Source organism: Adiantum capillus-veneris, chromosome 4 (assembly GCF_014529385.1).
Source record: "Adiantum capillus-veneris isolate H3 chromosome 4, ASM1452938v2, whole genome shotgun sequence".
Lineage (NCBI taxonomy): Eukaryota > Viridiplantae > Streptophyta > Polypodiopsida > Polypodiales > Pteridaceae > Adiantum > Adiantum capillus-veneris.
The window spans coordinates 3,899,094-3,922,347 of NC_140934.1; the positions used below are offsets into that span (position 1 = coordinate 3,899,094).

Consider the following 23,254-nt stretch of genomic DNA (forward strand, 5'->3'; position numbering starts at 1 on the left):
ACAAAGAAGGGACTCTTAAGACTTAAGAATAAAATACCAACCTCGTTGAACTAGGATTTTAATGCCCACGGTGTCACTAAAGCGTGTCAAAAAGTGTCAATACAAAAGCATTCATGTTCCAGTCGGTAACAGTCTTGTTGTGTGAGTCGCTATCATAGTCACTAAATAGCAATTTTGATAGCCATGTACATAGCGATGCTACAAGCCATAAATGTCGATGCCTGCAAGTGAAAGTTTTGGGGTGATAAGAGTCGACAATCTATCGTAGTAGACAGTGAGACTTTCTCTCAAAGCTTTACATATAAATACATCGACATAGCTTCAAAATCATAGATAGGAAGAGAAATTTGGACAAAACTTGTATTTCATTGCTTTAAAATTATACAACACATTAAGTTTGCCAATGGCAAAGAGGGATGACATATCGCTATAAACTTGAATATGAAAGTGCCTTAGCATTTTACTCTAGTGACGATATCTCCTCCTATTGTAGAGGCAACTCAAGCGGGTCCTACAAATCAAAACTAAAGAACAAACAAAGACTAAAAAACATAACCAAATGCAAAAGCATAAAAGTGATGTCAATGTAAGACGGTGTTCAAAGTCTATATAGCTTATCGATCGAGTTCGACATTTCAACATTTGGAGCAGAGGATAGAGACCTTATTTGTGCCATAATTGCGCTCAAGACAGGTGGAGTCCCTTTTAGTGATGATCTAGTGCTGTTAAAAGCAAAAAACACAATAAAATTTTCAGAACATGAAATTACAAAGTGACATTTTTAGCTATAAAAGCAGCACAAAAACACGTACATAACCATTCTCAAAGTTCTCATGAACTCCCCGCCTCCAATTGTGCCCTAGCAACCTCTCTTTGTTGGCTCCACTGATTAGCATCGTCACACTATTCCTTCTTGCATCTTTTTTTAATCTTCTTTGTTGAGCCAAGGCAACTTGGCTCCTCCCTTCTTGAGCGCTCCACAAACACCCAAGCATTTGTGCTTGCAATACTTGCACCTCCTCAAATTCGACCATTTGATAGAGAGAGGGTACTTCATATTGGGCACGGGGAACTAACATTAAAGGATCTCAATGACATAGTCCTTCAATGCACCTTCATGATGTGATGGTGGAAGGCCTTTGGACAACGCTAGGGCACAGCTGAAATGACTTGGTTCTCTCTCACCCAAGTAGATATCAGCAATGGACAAATCTATTGTATAAGGAAGCTCCTACTGTTGACCATGGTGAAAGCGAGGAGTAAGCATAGGGCTTTCATCACTCGTATCTTCCAATGTGAAGCCAGAGGTATCGTATGCTCTGAAGCAAATGGTGTCAAGTGATGTATGATGTGGTGTGAAGTAGAGTGTCTTACAATGTGAAGCAAGAAGTGTATGAATGTCATGAAAAACTTGGAGTGAATGATAAATCTATGATAGGTGTGAGTGGTAAAAGATGGGAAAAAAGGTGCTCAATGGCTCTGAAACAAAGTGAAACCATTGGTGCCACCACCTTCACAACATCTGTCTCCACCACCGCTAGAGTGTCGTAGCCGAGAGAACTCACGTAGGCGTCAAATAAAAATTTAAGATTCAAATTACTCCAAGAATGTGAAGCATCAAGGGGATAGGTGGTGTTACAAGCTTGTGCCCTGAGATGGGGATGGGTGATAGAACTCATACCATTTCCTTTGGTTTGAGTGTCAAAAGTTCTAAGAATGATTGAAAGTCCCCATCCCACTCACTCGCCATATATAAGTGTACAAAAAAGAAAACGCACAAGAAAACGAATGAAAAAAAAAGTCACAAAAAAAGGGCATAACCTGCAAAATCAGTAAATAGACTTAAGTTCAAAACAACTTTGCACAATCTTTAAAATACCATCACAACGTTTAATTGCATCAATCTTTCAAACTTATTACTCAAAATATAACTTGCCAAAGAGAAAAGTTATATACTTTTGTTGCAGTAAGCACGTTTAGCTAGCTGCAAATATGTTGAAATACAATGTGTTGACACTTTTTAAGTAGCCTCCCTTTCATTTTGGCATAATTCTGTGCAAATCCCTATACCTACAAAGAGTTCTCTCCCTAGAGAGACCTTTTCACGATCGTCTAGGATGTCATCTACATTTTCTTGCATGTTTACCACTTTGAGTGGAGTCTCCTCTATGTTCATAGCTTCCTTTGCATTTTTCACTTCGTTTTTTTTTTGCAACTCTCTCTATGTTTTCTAGAGCTAAGAGATTATAGCCCTCAAAGAGCTCTCATAATCTATTGCATTTTGTGGGCTTATCTCGATGGTATACCACCACCTTAGGTACAATGACTTAAAATAGAAAACCGCATGAAAAGAGAAATGAATTTGCACAAGATAATGTGCATAAAATTCCCACAAGTCATTGTGCTAAGTTACAAGTGTGTACTTGTTCGCAGTGCTCAGATAGGATGAATATTTTGTAAATCACTCTATTTTTTCTTTGAATCCACCTCAAGATACTCTCCTCTAGATACTGAGAGAAGCACCATCATTCATGTTTACCTTAAACCATTGCACATCAAATATCTCCACTTTGAATGATATATAGTCCATCCTCTAAATTTGTTATAGCATTCCAAAATGCAAGATTTGTACCACCACCGGATTCACATATGACAATCGTTATGGACTAGACTACTCAAATGCCGCCATAACCCCACAATGAGATGTGCATCACTTTGTGTGAACCTGCTCTATGTTGAAATAGACCTTTAGACCAAGCTATTGCGTACTTGCATTATAAACAAAACATAAAAGCAAGCTTCAACCAATAAAATCACGCCAAACGAGCATAAGAGTCGGAGATTAGAAATTTAATCGAGGGCTACAACCTTGCGAAAACTCCCACTCCCATTTGTCACTTGTTCACCTTGTTATTGGGTCTATTTCATAGCATCATGGAACCATCTTATTCTCATGAAAGACAAAAGTCTCTCAAGATCTTCAGGTTAATTCATCAGTGGTCATTTTTCCATTTTAAAGACATGCAAATTCTCGCTCTTGCTTTGCATCGTTGAGTCGTGCAAGCCACTTTTGCATCGGTGGACTGTAAAGCACGTAGAATCGGTTGAGCTTTGCCTCCAAGAGCATGCTCATTCTCTTTTTAACGCTTGGGCCTACCATCATAACTTTAGACAAGTGCTCATCATCAGCTATCTGCCAAAGCATGTCATTTGCACGACCAACCCCACAGAGCTACTATCTAATGTATACTAGTGACTTTAAAATCAGCCTACCTTCGACCATGCTTCCCTCTAAACACGCCCTTTGACACACGTCCCTTTATGGAGCATCTCACTACTATTATCCACACATTTCGATGAATTATAATTGAATAAGACAACATAGTACATAAAACGCATAATAATTGAATAAGATGTATCTTACTGCTTCTCTCTGGAGCATCGTTTGACTCATAAGGCATGGTTTGGTATACAAAACGCATCATGATTGAAAAAGACATATCTTGTTGTCATCCACACATACCGACACATTGTAAAGTTTGTTTGAAAACCAAAATTTAAACTTTAAAACATAAACTTAAACATAAACATTGTCTAAATTTTAAAACTACAATGCAAAAACGCAAGTGCAAACTAACCATAAAACAACTTAAAGTAATCATAAATCATGTGCCCAAAATTCATTTATACTTCTAAAAGGATGTTACCTACGTGCAAAGTTCACATATACATAAAAAACTCTCTCTATCTACACACTTTGTAACACTATCTTAACCCCTTATTTACAAATGATAAGCCATATATCCCCCCTTTCTACGACGTTTTTATAGTTCATATAATCCTCTTCGTGTGTGTGTGTAGATGTGTGGGTTGGGTTTTAAATCTCTCTATCATTGTGTCATTTTAAAAAAATTCACCAAAGTTTGTTTTGTGTATTGTCAATAATTTCAAAAGCTTATCAAGTGAGTATGCCTCCTACTTGGTAGGATTCCCACATTGGACTTACGGTTTTCTTTCAAAAATTTGCCGGAGTTTCCTTTCTATATTGAAAATAATTTCGAATGTTTACCAAGTAAGTATGCCTCCTACTCAGTAGGATTCCCACAAGGGATTTAAAGCTTTCAAAATAAGTAACATTTTCTCACACCCCCCCCATACATACGATAAATATTGAAAAATAAGTAGAGGTTATCCATATTGTATACACTTATGGAGACCCTATGCAAAATCCCCCTTCCTTACATGATATCATACGGCCCTACATAGTGAATCTCCCGGATCATAACATTATAAATTAAAACTAACCATAAACTATATTATTCATAAACCATATAGTACTCATAAACTAACCAAACTATATATTAACCTTAATTATTCATAAACCGTATATTACTCATAAACAAACATTCATAAACCGTATACTACAAACATTCATAAACCGTATATTACTCATAAACAAACGCAAACTAACTTAAAACCTTAACTAATCATAAACAATAAATTGAAACCAATCATAAACTAATTACAATTTAGTTTGAAACAATCATCATCATAAACTTTAAGAAAAATTAAACCTACCTGTATATATAAAAACCTTTATTGAACACTCCAATCTACTATTAATTTTCCAGATCGAACTTGAAATTAGGAATGTGTGTGTGTGTGTGCGCGCGCGCGCGCAAATCTACATAATGTATGTGTTTTTGTGTATGTATGTGTTGTACACGAGAGAGAGAGAGAGAGAGAGAGAGAGAGAGAGAGAGTAAAAGTGTTTCGTGTAGCAGATTTGGAAATTGGGACAGATGGGAAAGACTTTATTGTCGTCAAAACCTCAAAATAAGCTCTCAATTTCTCACATTTTTTCACCCTAATAGAGTGTCGTTATTAGTGTCACTATCACAGCAAATTTTTGATGCAAATATTGATGCTAATAGTGACACTAATATCGATGTCATTCAAAGACCCAAAAAACATCAAGTGACGAGCGTTGAAACGCTTTAGAATTCCTAGTAGTGCTTCCTCCTATTGTCTAAGTTGGTGGTCCCATTCTCCATGAGTAGGATAACAACGCACAAGTCAAGAAAGAGCACTAACCTCATACGAAACATGTCCATGTGAACATCCTTGCAACTCAAAAATGTCGCCTTCAAGAAGCTACAAAAAAAAAAACAAAGCACAAATTAAACTTTTCATACGACAATAATAAAAGAATAAATAGTGCATAGATTTAGTGCCATACAAAAGTATGGTGGAGAGTTGGCACATTGTTTCTTGAAAATTTATTAAGAACAGAAGGCATGCCCAACCCCCTAGTCAAGTTCCTACTACATGATCATCCAAATAAAGAAATAATTAACAAACCTAAAATCGTCGCAAGGTCGGATTTCAAACGAGTATTGTTCAGTCTTCCATACCATACAATTAGTACCATATCAATACTCAGTACTTTAAATATTGATGGTTAGTTCTAAGCACACACGAATACACATGCATGTGTATGCATGCATCTATGTAATATACATGCATTCACATGTATACAAGCATGCATACGTAGACATATACATCTATTTCTATTCAATACCTAACAAGTTTCTTGTATTGGTATTGATTACCCATGCAACACAAGGTTTTTTTTGTACTTGAATTTGTTGGCAAAATTGATGATGCACATAATTCAAGAGACTAAATCATTGAGAAACTCCAACCATGCCTTTGTTGCAGACACTAGATAGCTCTCTCATTGTGTTCTTGAGCATAACCTACAACCACACATTCCAAAAGGCCTAACAATCACGCTGAACTATTTTGCCCATATCCATGCCTAGTGCTTTCAAAATGTAAGTATACATGATAGAATTTGGATAGAAGTCCTCTGCAAGTAAGCATATGAAGGTGTGAGACCTTTATGATCTATATTTTCTTTTAATATCAGATAGAAAATTCATACCAAACTCTAGAAGACAAGGTGTTCTTAGTGAAAGCTTGCATGGCATAGGAGGAAGAGGATTGGGGAGGTAATCTTTCACATAAGTCTGCTACCTATTGTTAATATGTTAAGAATCAGGTGTCATGGAAACATTTTCGTACAACTTTTACACAATCGATACTCACGCTTCAAAAGGAGACATCAATTGGCACCCTACATCAGTGACAAAATCTTGTGATATGTAGAACACTTTGTCTAGTATGCATCAATATTGTACCATTGTGTCCTCAATTCTCACATCAGTGATGCTATTTGCATGATTTCTCGGTAGTAACTTTCAGCAGAGACTCTGAAGAAAGAGGAAGATGGTCAAAAGGAACAAATAGTTCAACTTTGGGAAACATGTGCACAGCTCTCAAATACGTTGGCATCAGGACACCGATACATGTTCAAGGATATTTAAGGTTAATTTAACACATTGATGTGAAGGTCCATGACTTGGAGATACCATAGTGTACTGCGCTGGGAACAACTAGGCCAATTAGACATGACAACGGCAAAGTAATCAACCTCACAAAGATCCTGCAGGTGCTACAATACACTGTAGTTTGCCATGGTCACAGGAATCAGCCCTTGCAATGTATTATACTAGCTCATGTCATGTTATGCTAGAATCGCAATACATGGTGTACTAGCTATCCATTGTTGTCATTGGATATATCCAAGCACAACAAAGACCAGAAAGCCACTACTCGTGGGTGTAGTTAGCTAAGATTGAAAATCAAGAACAGGATGCTAGAATGAGAGATGAAGAATCAGAGGAGTCAAAGGATAGGGTGAAGTTCTAAAGAGAGGTCACAAGACGCGAGAAGAGGAGTTGAGAGGGTGTCAAAAACGAGAGCCCAGATCATCTAGACTCTAAAGAGAAGATGGCCTTCCCAACAGAGGTGGATGTCAAAGCATGGTTGACACGTGCTCAAGTGGATGCGGAGTCCCTTGGCTAGCAAAGGCCCAAGCTGATCCTTCGGCTCAGTTTTTGAAGAACAGTCCACACACACGAGAGAGAGAGAGAGAGAGAGAGAGAGAGAGAGAGAGAGAGAGAGAGAGAGAGAGATCTTACCTTCCTCGTCGACTTGCGACCACAATAGAGGTGGTGACTCGAGACAGTCTCAAGATTAACTTTTAATATAGGACAAGATTTTAAGCACAACTTTTTTCTTGTGCGCAAAAACTCAGCTTTTGGATTAGGAAAGAAAAAGAATGCATTAGGCTTACCAAGTCGGAAAAAAAACGCCTTGATGCAGAGGGAGTCTTACCACGCACCAAGCGAGCTTTTCCGAGCAAAGACGAACCTGAGCAAGTGTTTGTACGCAATATAGTAAATTGTATCATCAACAGAAGGTGGTACTAGAGCCTTCTTCAAATCTAGAACGATAGTTTCAACAAGAGGCAAGGTCACTGCAGTAACTTTGCATACTAATTTGTTTGCATCAAATTTAGTCTGTTTTCAGCTTGTGTCTGCTCGAGATAGGTGGTATCCATCATAAAGAACAATGCTAAGTCAGAGAAGATGCTTAGATCTCTCTCTCTCTCTCTCTCTCTCTCTCTCTCTCTCTCTCTCTCTCTCTCTCTCTCTCTCTCTCTCTCTCTCTCTCTATAAAATGAGAAACAATACCACTATCATTGGCAAAAACTTCATTAAAAATTAGGTCTTAAGTGTATTTTTAAGGGCCAAAATTGAAAATTCTAAGTTAGTTTTGAGGGTGCCATGGCTAAATTTGGAGGATTTTAGTGTAAAACTCGGTAAAAATCCAAGAATATTTTGTTAACATATTCAATGTTCTTTTTCCCGTTGGTTTCTACAAAAGGATTTGGTGAACACTTCCTCGTAGGGTCCTCTCACTCTCTGTCTTTTTCGGTCAAGAGGATAGAGGATCCTTGGAACACCAGTACTTTTCAAGTCATAACCAAAACTCCTATTAACTATTTTAGTATTCAAACCTCCACTCACAATTTTAATTGGTTTGGGTCTTCCAATCATTGAAATTGTCTTGCTAGAAAGTGGATATTTACAGCATGACTCCTTCAATGCTGATGACTAGCCTATTGTACGGATATGACAAATAAAAAAGAAGCTAAACTATAAACTATCAGATAATGGCTCGGCCTAAAACACCAATCAACAGGAAGCATGGGCATGTTTTTTCCCCCAATGTAGCAGTTTAAGTCTTCTGGTGAAAACTGGCTCAGACAAAGCAAAAAGCCCCATCAAACCACACTTTTAGTATGGTTAATAATCGAGCCACTTGCAAGATAGAGAGACAAGTCCTATAATTCTCCATTGCATGTACATCATTCCTCACAATTGCATTGGTATAATGAACAAACTTTTGGAGGCACATTTGCTTCATAGAGCCAAGTACGTCTATGGCAGTGAGTTTTCCCTACTGCATAACATCTTTGCAAGCCAATTATCCAAGGCATCAGATGAGATAGCATAGAGCAAAGGAAAAAGTGGGCATCCTTGTCTTATGGATTCATGCAATGGAATAACATCTGTAAGAGTACCATTAACTGAAATTCTAGCTGATATTCCCAAAAAGAATGTGAAAAATAATCTCCAAACCCATATCATATAGACTTTGAAGTATGAACTCCCATTCAATTCTATCATAGGCCTTATCATACACTCTAAGGACGATTGTTTGCGAGAAGATCTTTTAGAAGAGAGGTTTTTGCAATTTTGCAATGCACTGATCAACGTCATATCTAATAAGCAATGAATTATTATTCTCTTCAATTGCCGTACGCTGGTGCTAGTACTACTACTTGTAATTAGCTGAAATATTGGTGGCTGTAGGAATCATATTATAGTAGTGCAAGCTGCCGCTCATGCCTCCTGCTTCTTCCCAATGTTGGATCGCCAATTAGCTCTCGCTTCCTAATTGCACCTGCATGATTTACTAAACTTCCGCTGCAATGTTGCTACATCTAGCTCCTTGGAGCTACGTCACATTAACCAACTCTTACAAACACCATATTCTGCGTTGAATTGGTCATGAGAGATGTTTTTGTTTGTCTACAGATCGTTCCGAAATGCTCGCCTCATCAAATTTTCAAATAGGTTATCAACAGAGTTGGACGAGGAGTGTGACTGAAGCCAAAGGCTCATCAGACCATGACTTGCACTAGTGGCAATATTCTGCACTTAAGTCATTGGATTAATTACTTGAGGACAACCATCATAAGCTTTTGTGTGATCGATGCTAAGCTCTACCACTGCAATGCTGCTGCATTTCCTTGGAGCTACACATTAACCAACTACCGCGGACATCATATTTTGCGTTGAAGCCAACGGCTCAACAAACCATGACTTGTACTAGTGGCAATATTCCCCAACGCCTTCCCGTCAACATTGAGTTGTCTGCCACTAATCCCCTCACACACTGTGCTAAAAGAGCAAGCAGCTAGTTGCACTGAAGTCGTTGGCTTAATTACTTGAGGATAACCATCATAAGCTTCGGTGTGATCGATCCTAAGCTCTACTGCTGCAATGCTACTGCATTTCCTTCGAGCTACACATTAACCAACTACCCTAGACATTATATTCTTCGTTGAAGCCAACGACTCAACAGACCATGAGTTGCACTAGTGGCAAAATTCCCCAATACCTTTCCCTCGTTATTGAGCTGTTTGCCACTAATCCCCTCAACACTCTGCTAAAAGCGCAAGCAACTAGCTGCATTGAAGTCGCTGGCTTGATTACTTGAGAATTATAATCATCATATTAAGATTTTCTTCCCTCATGTCTGCTAATTTGACGTTTACTCGTTCTATTTCTTTGCCCTCTGTCGTCTGCATCGCTAGCAACCTGATAACATCAACAGAAAAACCCTTACTTCTCCTCTCTCTCTCTCTCTCTCTCTCTCTCTCTCTCTCTCTCTCTCTCTCTCTCTCTCTCTCTCTCTCTCTCTCTCTCTCTCTCTCTCTCTCTCTCTCTCTCTCTCTCTCTCTCTCTTCTCTCTCTCTCTCTCTCTCTCTCTCTCTCTCTCTCTCTCTCTCTCTCTCTCTCTCTCTCTCTCTCTCTCTCTCTCTCTCTCTCTCTCTCTCTCTCTCTCTCGTGAAGAGACATCATGACTTAGCGTCGAATATAATTACAACACATGGAAGGTCACAGCTACAGGAAGATCTATATTAGGGAATGGTAGTGCTTTTGGACTCCTTACACAGCACAAATCTCATCCAAGGCGTACGTAGTTGTTCATAGACAACGTACACGGAATAGTTCACTTTCTCAAATTGTTCAACCACGGGATATCGAACTCCTGGAGCCTGATCCACAGCAACAACCATTCCCACTCCATTGAACCAATAGGATTGAGGCCTCAAAATCTTTACCTTGGATCCATGAGGCGGTCCGGGCTTCTCGGCAAGCTTTTCGACGGGAGGGGCACGCAAAGCCGCAATGGAAAAGGAATTGCACGCGCGATGGCACGGTGAGGCTCTGTGTGAAGAGCATGAGCCAGTGCAGCCACAAACGAGAAGGTACTTGAAGCTGTCAAAGACGACGCTATCACTGTTGTTTTTTTCTACTAGAGGTGCAATCCTTCTCTCCTCTCTCTCTTAGTCAAAAAGAGACTCTCTGAAAGAGCGCGCGCCAGCACGCGCTCTTTCAGAGAGTCTCGTTTTTACTGAGAGAGAGAGAGAGAGAGAGAGAGAGAGAGAGAGGGCTGCCGCGACCCTCGTCTGAACCCCAGCCAGAGAGAGAGAGAGAGAGAGAGAGAGAGAGAGAGAGAGAGAGAGAGAGAGAGAGAGAGAGCTCTGTTGTGCCCTAAATCATCGGCAACCATTACTAAGACTCGGAGCTGGTGCATGTGCCGGAATTATTGCAATGTCTGTTGTGTGTCCTATCGACATGGTTCGGGTAGGCTTACAATGCAAACAGAGGATTCACCAATGCGCTATCAAGGAATGTTCCATGCAGTGTCAACGATAATATTGAAAGAGGAAGGACCATTAGCTGTCTACAAAGGCTCGTTGTCATCTGTTATTGGTGTGATCCCGTACGAGGGTCTGAATTTTGCGGTATATGAATCACTCAAAGACTGGCTGGTGAAGAGGAATATAGCAAGTAGGCCATAAGAAACGGCTGATTTGAGCATCCTTACAAAACTTGTATGTGGAGCAGCTGCAGATACAGTGGGCTAGACCATGGCATATCCACTTGATGTGGTACGGAGGAGGATGCAGATGGTTGGATGGAAGGATTCCTCCTCTGTCATCACTGCGGATGGTCATATGGAAGCACCGGTTCAATACACTGAGGTGATTGATGCTTTTCGAAAGACTACTCGCAATGAAGGCTTTGAAGCCTTGGACAAAGGCCTGATTCCCAATTCTGTCAAGGTTGTTCCTTCTATTGCTTTGGCGTTTGTGACATACGAGGTGATGAAGGATCTTCTTGGAGTCGAATTTCAAATACCAAATTAAGTGAATCTGCAATTTGCAACAGCAATAAGGTAGAAGAGATTGTAAATGGACAAACGATTTGAAATCACATCGGTCGTAGTACTGATTTGTAAGAGTCTCTATTTTTTTAAATAAAGGGAAATTTAAATGATAAGTCCCCGTGTGCGCTAGTCTTGTGCTTTCATATCAAAACAAAAGAGAGATAGAGAGAGAGAGAGAGAGAGAGAGGAGTGCGATTTAGTAGCGGCACCTCTTTGTAGGTCTCCTTTTGCGGCCTCTACCTGTTCCCAATAGAAGTTCTGAACTCTTGCCTCACAGGAGCACGTGCTCTCCCTCCCCTGCCTCACTTAGTCCAACAACCACCACGATTCTTCACACTGGATGCTTAATTGGGTTGGGAAAAACCTACTCAAGCCGCAACACCCAAAACGATGGTGCGACAAGAGATTAGGTCGGGCTACGTCAACATGTTGAAGCTCTCATTGTGACAGAGTACAAGGTTGCGTGATGCACATCAGCACAGATATGTTGATCCTACAGCATGCACAATCTCCGTCTCCTCAATCTCTTCCCTTCCAACCTTCCCTCGTCCATATACGATCCCCTCCTCTCTCTCTCTCTCTCTCTCTCTCTCTCTCTCTCTCTCTCTCTCTCTCTCTCTCTCTCTCTCTCTCTCTCTCTCTCTCTCTCTCTCACTCAATCTCTCTATATAAAAAAGTCCACGCCAACACGAGCTCTTTTAGAGACCTTTCTTTTAAAGAGATTGAGAGAGAGCGAGGAAAGAGAGGAGAGGGGGAGGGGTTGAAAAACAAAACCTAGGTTGTATGTAATCCGACCTACAAAATCTGAGATTTACTTCTAAATTTTAAATTTGAAAGTGAGAAAACCTACAAAATTTAGAGAAATTTAGCGTCATTTGATGTAAAAACCTTCAAATTTAGTCAGTTTACCACTAAAATTCTCATAGAGAGGTTGCCAAGTTTTTAGAACAAAGTTTTTTTTTAGTAGTACTCGTCCCTGCCCGTATGTCAAAGAGTCCGTGTCTCTTATATTTTGATGGGTTTTGTTTATACTATATAGTTGTTGAAATTGACGACAATTGAACTTGAGGACCTTCTTGCCTCATCAACTGTGAGTTTCCTTGCCCAACTTCTTCAAAACCAAATTTGTCAATGACTAAGGACCCTAAGATTCACCTTTCCTAGCCAGCACAATTGTATGAATGTGGCACAATGTTGTTTGTTGTAGTACAATCAACCTCCGAGTTACCCGTTGGAGGGGGTTACCTTATGGGGTGCTAAGGACCAAGGCCTGGGTCACATCATTCTGCAAGAGGATAGATGCAATGCTAGACTACCATCCATTTAAATTGTTATGAGGCATTGATGGACATACAACTCCCAAACAGTAGATAAGTACAAACAAAAATGGAGGGCTAAGCCACATTAGAAAAAGCATTTCAAAGGACTACAATGACAATCATACACCGTGGCTCTCAGAAGTGTATTCAGCATAGGGACATTAGACATTGAGTCAGTAATCTGGGTCGAGACATGACGGACAACTCAGTAGACTAGGAACCCCAAGCAGTCTAGGAGCTTTGCGATGTGCTCATATAAACATGGAAAATTTAAGAGAAGGTTTTTACTCTAAATTTCTCTAAAGTTTGTAGGTTTATTCACCTTCTACTTTGAATTTTAAAGATAAACCTCAAAATTTGTAGACGGAATTACACTACACCTAGGTATCTATCGATATGGGTAGATGAAAGAGAACTAGCATGTGGATAAAGTTTTCATAAGAAAATTGTTCATAGCTTTATCAACCTTGCATGCTCTTCTATCAAAGCACTCTTTATAATCCCCCACCATTACCACCTCCCTTGACACGTTTGTCGCCATCACCTTTGGCAACACCACTAACTCCCCCCCCCCCCCCCCCCCCCCCCCAACCGCCCCCCCGATAGAAGGCTACCTATGATGGTGTGATCCAAACTTTGATATATACCATGATGTGGATTTTCTCAAAAGAATAGACTCATTGCAATAATAGAATTACTTTCAAGTTTCCACCGTTTTCTCTAGAATAACTTAAAATGCATAGTATCTTATCGTACATCAACCCACAATAACTTGAGGTAGAGCAAAGACAGGACAAGAAGAAGAAGTGAAGAGAAGCTCAAGCTCCTAGACTCTCCTTTTTCATGAGATTTGTTCGAGTGGAAATAATCTTACTCATTTAGTGTAAGTCTTGTGGTCCTACGTGTAGGGAGGTAGGACCAGGAGATTCATATCCATTGTAATCATGGTTCCACTATTCCCAACAAGGATCAATGGTGGTAAAAATGAGCTTTCAATATCCGAGGGAAACTAGTTCCAAGAAGAGAAATATCAACATGCCATTGTATGGGTTCCAATTGTTCTAAACCATCAAAGGAAACGTTCTACCAAACCCTTGTTCAAGGGGATTTTCTATCAAATATTTGTGGTCGTTTCACCATTAAAATTAGGTGTGATCTTGTTTTAGTTTTTCTTTTGTGTGCTTGAAGTCACCTAAAAAATCATGTTTTGCTTTTGTTTCGTATAGTGTGTTTTGGCCACTCTTGCTCGCTTTAGGGATTGCTCAAAAAATCTCGCTCGAGATTTGAGATTCCTCATGCAGAGTAAGTGCATGTGGGGTTTGCTTGTCCATAAGGTGGGGGTGTTCTATGTGTTTTTTTGCTGGCGGGGTGTAAGTGTGCACCTCCCTAATTTGCGTGTGTTGCTTGTTGGTGGGCACCTTTCAGAGTTGGATGTTCTGCAAACATAAAGAACACAAAAGGTAAAACTTCATAGGAGAACACTGCACAAGACAAAGAAACGCTACTTTTTAAGAAAATTCGCAAAACACTCCAGCTGCTGCTTTTGTTTCTCAACCGGTCATGTCATTGAACGCAGGCGCATGCTTCCAAATTTGTGACACTTGCCATACTTGGCAACCACAAAAATAAATCATTCCCGCCTTTTTAGCACACCTCTAGAGATAGTACAAGGGGAGAACATAATTTGAAGCATGCCTCTTTCAGAAGTATGTAAACTCTGGCAGACCATAGATGGTCCTCCACACTTATTCATAGTATGCGAAGCAGCCAAATAGCCCTTGGAATCATGATCCAGGATTTGGCGTTTCTCATGGAGGAAGGCGAAACTCGAGCTACATACATAGCAAAAGAGTGCAACATCCTCCATTGAAGACTGATGAGTCAATGATTTGAAGTATCGGACAGAAAGAAAGAGGGAGGGCAGAGGTATTTTGGTGGATAAAGTTCTCCGCAGCCTCCCATTGCTTCCAATGTTGGTGGTCAGCACCGCTAACTCAGTGGTTCCCCCTACAGCTGAGCGCCAAATTGGACCATGTGAGACCTTGGTCCAGCTATTTGATTCACGGACTTGTACTTCTTATTCAATAGGGGGCTCCAGAGACGTTGAACTATTGAAACGATTTTATCCTCAATATGGGAATTAGAAAAGAAAAGTGTTCTTCAGAATTTTCTGACTAAATGTTTGTCAAAATCTCGTCTGAACAGCGTGCGATATATTATTCTTTAAAAGCAGTATTCTTTGAAAGCAGTGTTAATACTTGTACATGTTTACAATCAAGTCAAAGTGAAATAAAACCTGGCGTATGGAAGGAGGCACCACACTACGAGTCGCTGCTCCATTCCTCACAGCATGGTGGTAACTTATTAAGGTCTTCAGTAATTTTTGAGCGCTTGGCCACAGGCAGACCTTCAGCTCTCCGATTGCTTTGAGCTCTTAATGTATTCGAGTCCCTGTACAAACAACGTAAGGAAACTAACATTACCATCCTTTCACACAATGAACCAATTAGAAAGCTGTCTGCATGCTTACTTGTCAAGCACTGCATAAAACATACTGTAGACATGTCCTAATGTATGCGCATATGCAAAACAGATGTCAAGTCCATGTCTAGAAAAGACTGCAAATAATAATCGATCACAACCATAACAGAACTAGGAATGTGCATCACTAATGCATGTCTTGCAAAGCAAATTTTGCGACAACCTGATAGTTCTAATTGAGACAAGTTCTGATCTACAACAAGGATCACTGCATATAAAGGCAACATACCGGTCTGCAAACAGAGATGCATCCATTAGAGGGGGTCCATCGCATGCATGTTTATCATGCCCCCCAGCACCAGCATTTTCAGAGTCAGATACCTCCGAAGACGCAAATTCCACAAGCTTTTCCATCACATTTGAATTTCCAGTAACTCCCCTCTGTGTCGTTGCTATCTATTGCACATGCATAATCAAAGATAAGCACCTCTTCTCCACTTCATCACGAGTAAAAAGAGCACAAACTAAAAAGATATACGACGGACAAAGTAAGTTGGAAACAGCTTTGTTCATACCATCTGCAGCAAGCAAATTTAAAAAATTTTAAAAAGTCCTTTTACAGGTTGTGTTCCAGTCCAACTGCAGGGGAGAAGGAGCAAACCTTTTTTTTTAGCAGTAAGCTACAATACCTCATGGATAAATAACAGGACAATCCCTCACTTCTCCTACAAAGCACGAGGCCCTGCAACAAACGAATTTCTGACTGGAAGACTCTGCTTATGACATATAGAATGTCTCCTAACTTAGTACTCAGAGAAATAGTATGTGCAGGTTTCCTCCACAACTTTCACGTTTCAACATAACTCACAGAATGTAGCTTCCGTTCCTTGTGTATTCAGTGCAATTTAAGCACATCATTAGGACTTGGCTTTGGCATTTGTGTGATGTTTCATAAAAAATGACTATGGAAGAGGATTGTGTGATGTTCCATACTATAAAAGAGTCTCAACAGTCAGGCCAGTCATTGGATGTAATCCAGTGGCTCGCCGCACACCACCTTCAGTGCACTATGCTTACAGCATGGACAGGCTGGAAAGCATGCAAACTTGCCAAGCAGTAAAAATGAACTTATCAACAGTAAGTTAGCTTCCAATGGCTTGATAAGGTTGAATAGCAGTCCACAAGCCATTCCTATTAGAAGAAAACAGATTTCCATTTCCATTCTTCGTGCCACGGATGACAAGGGATAGCCCTTTTGCCTCATCTAGGTAAGAATCATCCACGTTAAGTAAGTTCCACACAGACAGAGAAAGTAGCAAATCATCAGCTTCACAGAGGATGTCATACCAAACCTATCGGAAAATGCAGTACCTTAAACAGCTTGCTCCTTTCTCCTATAGTGCCTGGTACCTCCACATCGGCTGTCCTTCCGAAGGAAGAAGGGGGCTCCTACCTCTGCCAATTACCCTCCTTCCTGCTCAAAAGCACTGTGACATAAAACCCCGTCTCATGGGTATGAAACTCCGAAACCTTGAAACTTGCAAAACGTTTCAGCAAAACTTACAAAACGAGCATCCGCCTTGAGAATGAAAAACCTCACTCTATAGGGAGTCTAGAGTCATGCACACACACAAACAAGTATATGAATATACACACACACACAAATGCATACATACATATGATGTACATACATGTAGCTATAATAATGTGCGTGTGTGTGTGAGTGTGTGTGTGTGTGTGTGTGCGCGCACGCGAGAGAGAGAGAGAGAGAGAGAGAGAGAGAGAGAGAGAGAGAGAGAGAGATTATACATGACACACATATGTATGCATGTATACATAAATATGTATATGCACAAGCACACATATACAAATAAATACTTATTTGTTTATTTATTTATATATTTATCTTTAAGTACATCACGAAACTTGTTTCACTTATTTAATGGCTTGAAATGAAACGTTTCCAAGGTATATAGATACGTTAAATACATATGGGAAGTACGAAAAGAAATGTTGTACGGTACAGAACAACAAGTTCAACCCATAAAATACGTGAAGTACTAAACAAGATTTAGGTTTAACAAGTATGTGTGTGTACCTTTATGACTATGTATGTGTATAATGCACATTTTCTGGCATACTTTCATAGCATGCAAACTTTGAATTTAGTAGTCACAAGTCTAAAACAACAAGTTCGTTAATATTGGATGACCAATGCTGTTAAAATAGAATCTAACGTCTTGATCCATAAACTCACGGAATTTATGCAACCTTGAATCAACACAGACCCCACTCTTTCAAGTATATTCCATTAACTAAAGTGGCAAAACCTGTATGCTGCGACATCAAACACATAGCACCAAAATAAGATTTTGAGATGTCTTGACACTTTTTGATCTGAAGTATTCCTGCCTTGAAAAAGTACTACCATGCTGACATACCCTGGTATGTGCGGCTAAAAAGCTTCACTCCTAAACTTAAATGCAGGCAACTTGTTGCTACCCGCGGTCACCTAGAGTCCCAAAATACCTCTTAAAATGGCTGTAATATAAAGCACAAGACTTGAACAGCACAGATGTCAAATACCTTCTCTTTAATCTCCTGAAGTTGCTCAAGAATTAGCTCATCCTGCCATAGAAAAACAAAGAAAAAACTAGTGCGGATCACGTCAATTAACTGTGCATGACATGAGGCAAATACATAAAAAGTAATGCTCGTCGACCAAGACAGCCTGCTTACCTTCTTAGCACGAATGCGTCCTAAGCAGTCATGCATTTGCTGCTCCAAACGGATAAGGTCTCGCGACGACAGCCGTTCCAGATCGTCACCAATCAAGATACTGAAAGGAAAAAGCTTTGTCAAAACATGCCATAGATAAGCTTTACCAATAGCTAGATTACTTCCAATCTTAGATCTACCTCTGCAAAATTTTGAGCTTCTCCGTAAATTGGGTCACCCTGTCTGCATCGCCATCGCCATGCTATATTATGTGTGTGCACATTGATAATTATCACCAAAGTGAACACTAAGAACAAGCAGAAAGAAAAATTAAGAGGGTTGAATGTCAAGTACTGACGGTAGAGCAGCCAGCGTAGTTTTGAGCAGATTCAGAGTGGCCACAACTCTTCATGTAGCGCTCCATAACGCTTTGCATGCTGCCACACACACACAAACAAAACCCTCCAACAAAATTTCCTTGCAGGACTCATTTCTCTCATTTCTCTCATTAAATTGCAGGATTCATTTCTCTCAGCTGCCGACCAGCTGAATCAAATGCATAGGCTACAACTTCAAACGTTTTAACCTCTCTCTCTCTCTCTCTCTCTCTCTCTCTCTCTCTCTCTCTCTCTCTCTCTCTCTCTCTCTCTCTCTCTCTCTCTCTCTCTCTCTCTCTCTCTCTCTCTCTCTCTCTCTCTCTCTCTCTCTCTCTCTCTCTCAGCAGGTGCAAGGCGCGCAGAGGCTGCAGCAGATTCAGCGCACAGGGCTGAAGAGGGCGCGCAGGCCTGTTTAAATGAGGTGACGCAGGTGACGCAGCAGATACAAGGCGCGCAGAGGCTGCAGCAGATTCAGCACGCAGGGCTTAAGAGGGCACGCAGGTGACGCAGCAGGTACAGGACACGCAGAGGCTTCAGCAGACTCAGCGCGCAGGGCTGAAGAGGGCGATTCCTCATCTTCGTGCTCGGCCAATGAGGTCTCTCTCTTGCAGGGCGCGAGCTTCTCCAACAGAGGGGGCTGCGCGTAGATTGAGCCAGCGCCCAACAGGGGCTTGTATGAGCTGTGAGCTGACCCTGCTGGGGAGGCCGCGTGCATTTCTCTGCCACTGCGCAGGTTTAAGTTTTTATGTTTGGAAGGTCACACGGATTCATCACAGGACAGCAAGTGCAAGGCCTTATACACCCGCATCGGGTTTGTGGTATTTTGTTTTCTCCGCCTGAACTCTGCCGAGCCAGAGCGTTGAGCTGTTTTGGAGGTTATGCTGATTCCTCGAGTGGGCCACGAACCCACATCTTTGTATGCCAGTAGTTGGGTGAGCCAACGTGCTCCGATCCCTCACCATTTTGTATTGTAAGCCGTGGTGGGCTCGCCGAGCTGAGGAGGATATACCCTCGCTCGCCTATCCCTGTTTTTGGATTGGTTTCTAGAGTGCCCTGTCCGCATGGACTCAGCCGAGCCAGAGCATCGAGCTATACCCGCATCGCCAATGGAGGCCATGAGCGCTTCGCCAGTGGAGGCCATGATCATTTCGCCAGCATGTAAGCCCCATACGAAGGCAACTTTTGCGCTTACAAATAAGCAAATAACACAAATGGAAAGGGAGAGGAAAGAATGGAAAGCAGAGACGGAGGGATGGTGGAAAGAGAAGGCCAACCTTTTCTCAATGAAGGCGCGCAATGAAAGAAGGAGAAAGAGGACTTGCATGCAGAGCTACAAGCATTTAAGGCGGATTCACAAGCACTTAGAGACGAGGTCACAGCCCTCGAGCGAGAGCTTGCGGATAGAGTAAGCAGTGGACTGGAAGAAGGGGAATTTCAGCCCTCGGTGATAGACGAGATCAAGGTCATCAAGGAGCAAGTACGGATGTTCACAGAGGAGGAGAAACAGAAAGTGGTAAGGACGTCTTCGTGGATGGATGTGATCACGAAGATGCAGAAGAAGGCGGATGAGGCCGAGAAATGGATAGAAGTCGCTAAGAAAGGGAAAGGGAAAGAAACCACATCCATCCCCACTCCTACAATCATCAACATGACCCTAGAAGAAGAGCAGCGAAGGAAAACTAGAGCCTTGCATATAAGAGTAACCGGTCTAAAAGACCGAGATGATATGGAAGGGGAAGTTGAAGAACTTCTCCGCATGATGGGTAGTGAGGCTGCTCATACAAAGGCATGGAGGGTAGGGAAGAAGACACAAGGCAATAGGGAGACTTCAAAAGGGAGAGCTTTAATCATCTGTTTCCCATCCATGGAGGTAAAGAAGGACTTCTTGAAGAAGCGCCCTACACTAAAGAAAACCGGCATATTCCTTGGAGATGGCCTCACTCTCACACAGCTTGCGCATATGAGAGAGTAATGCTAGGGATTCAAGCGGCAAGGGAGAAGGGAAAGACGGCCTTCTACAGAGATAGCCGAGTGGTGATTGTAGAGCGGCGCTCCACATGACGGTGCGAGACCTATGGGACCACACTCAAAGTTGCCACCTGGAATTGTAATAGATCTATGTGCCTTGATGTGGGTGCTTTTGAGGATAGTTTTACGGGAAGAGACATCGTCTTCTACTCTGAGACACATCAGGCCCCGGGGCAATCTATGCCTCACATTAGTGGATATAGATGGGAGACAGCCTGTAGACAAGAGACACGATCAAAGCACACAAGGTGGGGCTCAAAAGGAGTGGCAGTGTTATTCAGGGAGGAATTGCAGCCATTGATACATATAGCCCGCAGGGATGAGCAAGCTAGGTACATGTGGGTGAGATTGAGAGCAGAGACAGGCAGATATCTTTACATTGCTATTTGCTACTTTCCCCCGAGTACATCAGTTTATGCACCACCTAGAGGACATTCCCCCTTCTCTATTCTGGATGATGACATATGGGAGTTCTCTAGAGATGGTGACATGATCATTCTAGGGGATTTCAATGCTAGGACTGCCCATCATCAGACAGTATTTTATGATACTTCAGAGGAGATGCTGAGAGAGTTGGATGTTGCAGAGACGGGCCTATCCAGACTATCACAGGATGGAGAACACACTGAGTATGGACGACACTTGATAGACATGGGGACTGCACATGGATTGGCCATCTTGAATGGCTCACAGAGATTTCCCGCAGCCGGGGGTTTTACATGCTTTTCACACAGACATGGAGCCAGCACAATGGATTATGTCATGGCATAGTCGAGCCTCATCTCTAGTATCCAAGACCTCACGGTTGGACCCAGACCTGTTGGTGTGGCAGTGGATCATGCTCTTGTGCCGCTGACCATTTCTTTTCAATTTAGTGTAGCACACAGGCTACGGGAAGCAGCCCCTACTCGCTACACCTTCACGCGGGAGACGGACTCTGTATACATAGATGGGATCTACAAACGCATGTGCACAGAGGAGCCAGGGCGACCTTTGGAGGAGCTTACTACTATACTAACACACACACTACATGATGCAACAGCAAGAGGCATACCCACATACCCAGCCTGAGCAAAGACGATATTCGGGGAGCATGCCCCAGAACAGCTGGTACGATGAGGAATGTCGGGACACTAGAGCTAGACTTCAGAGGGAGGTGCTTCTGGGGGACATCACTCACAAGCAGTCACAGATTGACTTCCGACGCCTAGTGCGACGGAAGAAGAGGGCATTTTTGGCTCGCCTAGAGCAGGATCTATACCAGCTATTCTTGAGTCAGGACTCACGTGAGGCATGGAGGCTCTTTCATGAGCACTCCCCCCCGCCATGTTAGGTGCAGCGGAATGATTGTTGCGCTTTGCTCAAGATGAGTGCTCCGAACTGTGCTCAAGGGTTCCCTTTAGTTCTTATGGAAGGTAGAGCCTTCCGTTCTTAATGGAAAGTGCTATGATCACAAACAAAGTGAATGGACACTATGCGTGCGAGTGTATGAGACTGAGAGATAGAGAGAAGAGAGATACGACACCAGAGACGACGTAAAACTCTCATCCGAAGGCCCCACTCTCGTCGGCGAGAGTGGTCTACTTATGATTGCACAAAGTGGTACAATGCGTATGCAATGGATTGATGCAACTTGGGACTATGCCGATGACGACGACGACTTTAGGGCTGAAATCTGTGGTCTTCTAACTGCTGAATTTCGGGCTGTTTTGGTGGTTGAAATGATGTTTTGGCTGCGTTTTTATGGGCTGAAAATGGGGGTCTTCTGCAACCAACTAGGGCTGAATCTGCTACTGTCCAATAGGCTTGAAAACGCTGACCATTTGATGCATCAAGGGCTGAAAACCAAAAACGCTGATCTGCCTTTGATAGGGCTGAAAAACGCCACCTCTTGCAAAAACACGAGGCTGATGCGCTGGCGATCTGCTGATGTCAAAAACGCTATGTCCTTCTGCTGCTTGCTGAAGCGCTAGCTGAGATGTTCATGGGAAACCAAAACGCTAGGCTGACTGTCTATGGTGATGAAGAGGAAATCTGCAAACGCTAGGTTTTTGATGGGTTCTTGCTGAGAAGGTGCCTCTTGAGCGGGGAGCTCCTGCTGCCTCTTCTGCCATTTAGTGCTAACTTGGGTTTGCTTATATACACACTTAGCAAAATTGCCCTACCTACTTTTGTTGGAAAGTCACTTAAAAATAATAAGTGAAAATAACCAAAAATAGGGAAAATAGGCTAAATGCACTGGAAAATTCCCCTGACTGAATCTGATGGATTCTGAAGGGAATACTGATGATCATGCTATGTGCAACCAGAGGATATGCATCTACACTAAGTGACTGGGCATGCACGGTCTACGAATAGACTCACAAAAGTGCCAGATCACTTCTAAATCTAGACTGACTGGACTGACTGAACCCTAATCATGCTGTAGCTTGTCCACGGACACAGGGTTGGATGTGTCACGTGACATCCGAATTGTGCTCAAGGTTCCTTTTAGTTCTTATGGAAGGTGGAGCCTTCCGTTCTTAATGAGAGAATGCTATGATCACAAACAAAGTGAATGGACACTGTGCGTGCAAGTGTATGAGATTGAGAGATAGAGAGAGAAAAGAGGTACGACACCAGAGACGTAAAACCTCCTCCGAAGGCCCCACTCTCGTCGGTGAGAGTGGTCTACTTATGATTGCACAAAGTGGTACAATGCGTATGCAATGGACTGATGCAACTAGGGACTATGCCGATGACGACGATGGTGATGACGAAGTCGACCTAAGGGCTGAAATCTGCAATCTTTCTACTGCTGTCCAAAAACGCTATGGGCTGAAATCTGCAAATCTTCTATCTGCTGAATTCTGACTCTATGTGGTGACGATGTTGATGGCGACGATGCGACGACGA

The 23,254-nt window shown here is 41.9% G+C and overlaps 1 protein-coding gene and 1 pseudogene across 1 annotated transcript in view; one reads left to right on the forward strand and one right to left on the reverse strand.

The window, feature by feature from the left end:
• Positions 1-45: 45 nt before the first annotated feature.
• Positions 46-23,254, reverse strand: part of LOC147458638 (MADS-box transcription factor 6-like) — a 41,551-nt gene continuing 18,342 nt past the window's right edge. Inside the window, exons 2-12 of the mRNA XM_086510100.1 lie at positions 18,313-18,391; positions 18,155-18,216; positions 17,976-18,075; positions 17,823-17,864; positions 16,608-16,685; positions 15,526-15,692; positions 15,155-15,206; positions 15,052-15,086; positions 5,095-5,154; positions 663-722; positions 46-221 (exon numbers count right to left, since the gene is read on the reverse strand). Coding sequence (XP_086366226.1) covers positions 77-221; positions 663-722; positions 5,095-5,154; positions 15,052-15,086; positions 15,155-15,206; positions 15,526-15,692; positions 16,608-16,685; positions 17,823-17,864; positions 17,976-18,075; positions 18,155-18,216; positions 18,313-18,391 — 880 coding nt within the window. The 3' untranslated portion in view covers positions 46-76. The remainder of the gene's footprint in view (positions 222-662; positions 723-5,094; positions 5,155-15,051; positions 15,087-15,154; positions 15,207-15,525; positions 15,693-16,607; positions 16,686-17,822; positions 17,865-17,975; positions 18,076-18,154; positions 18,217-18,312; positions 18,392-23,254) is intronic.
• Positions 10,760-13,265, forward strand: LOC147458639 (mitochondrial adenine nucleotide transporter ADNT1 pseudogene; annotated as a pseudogene).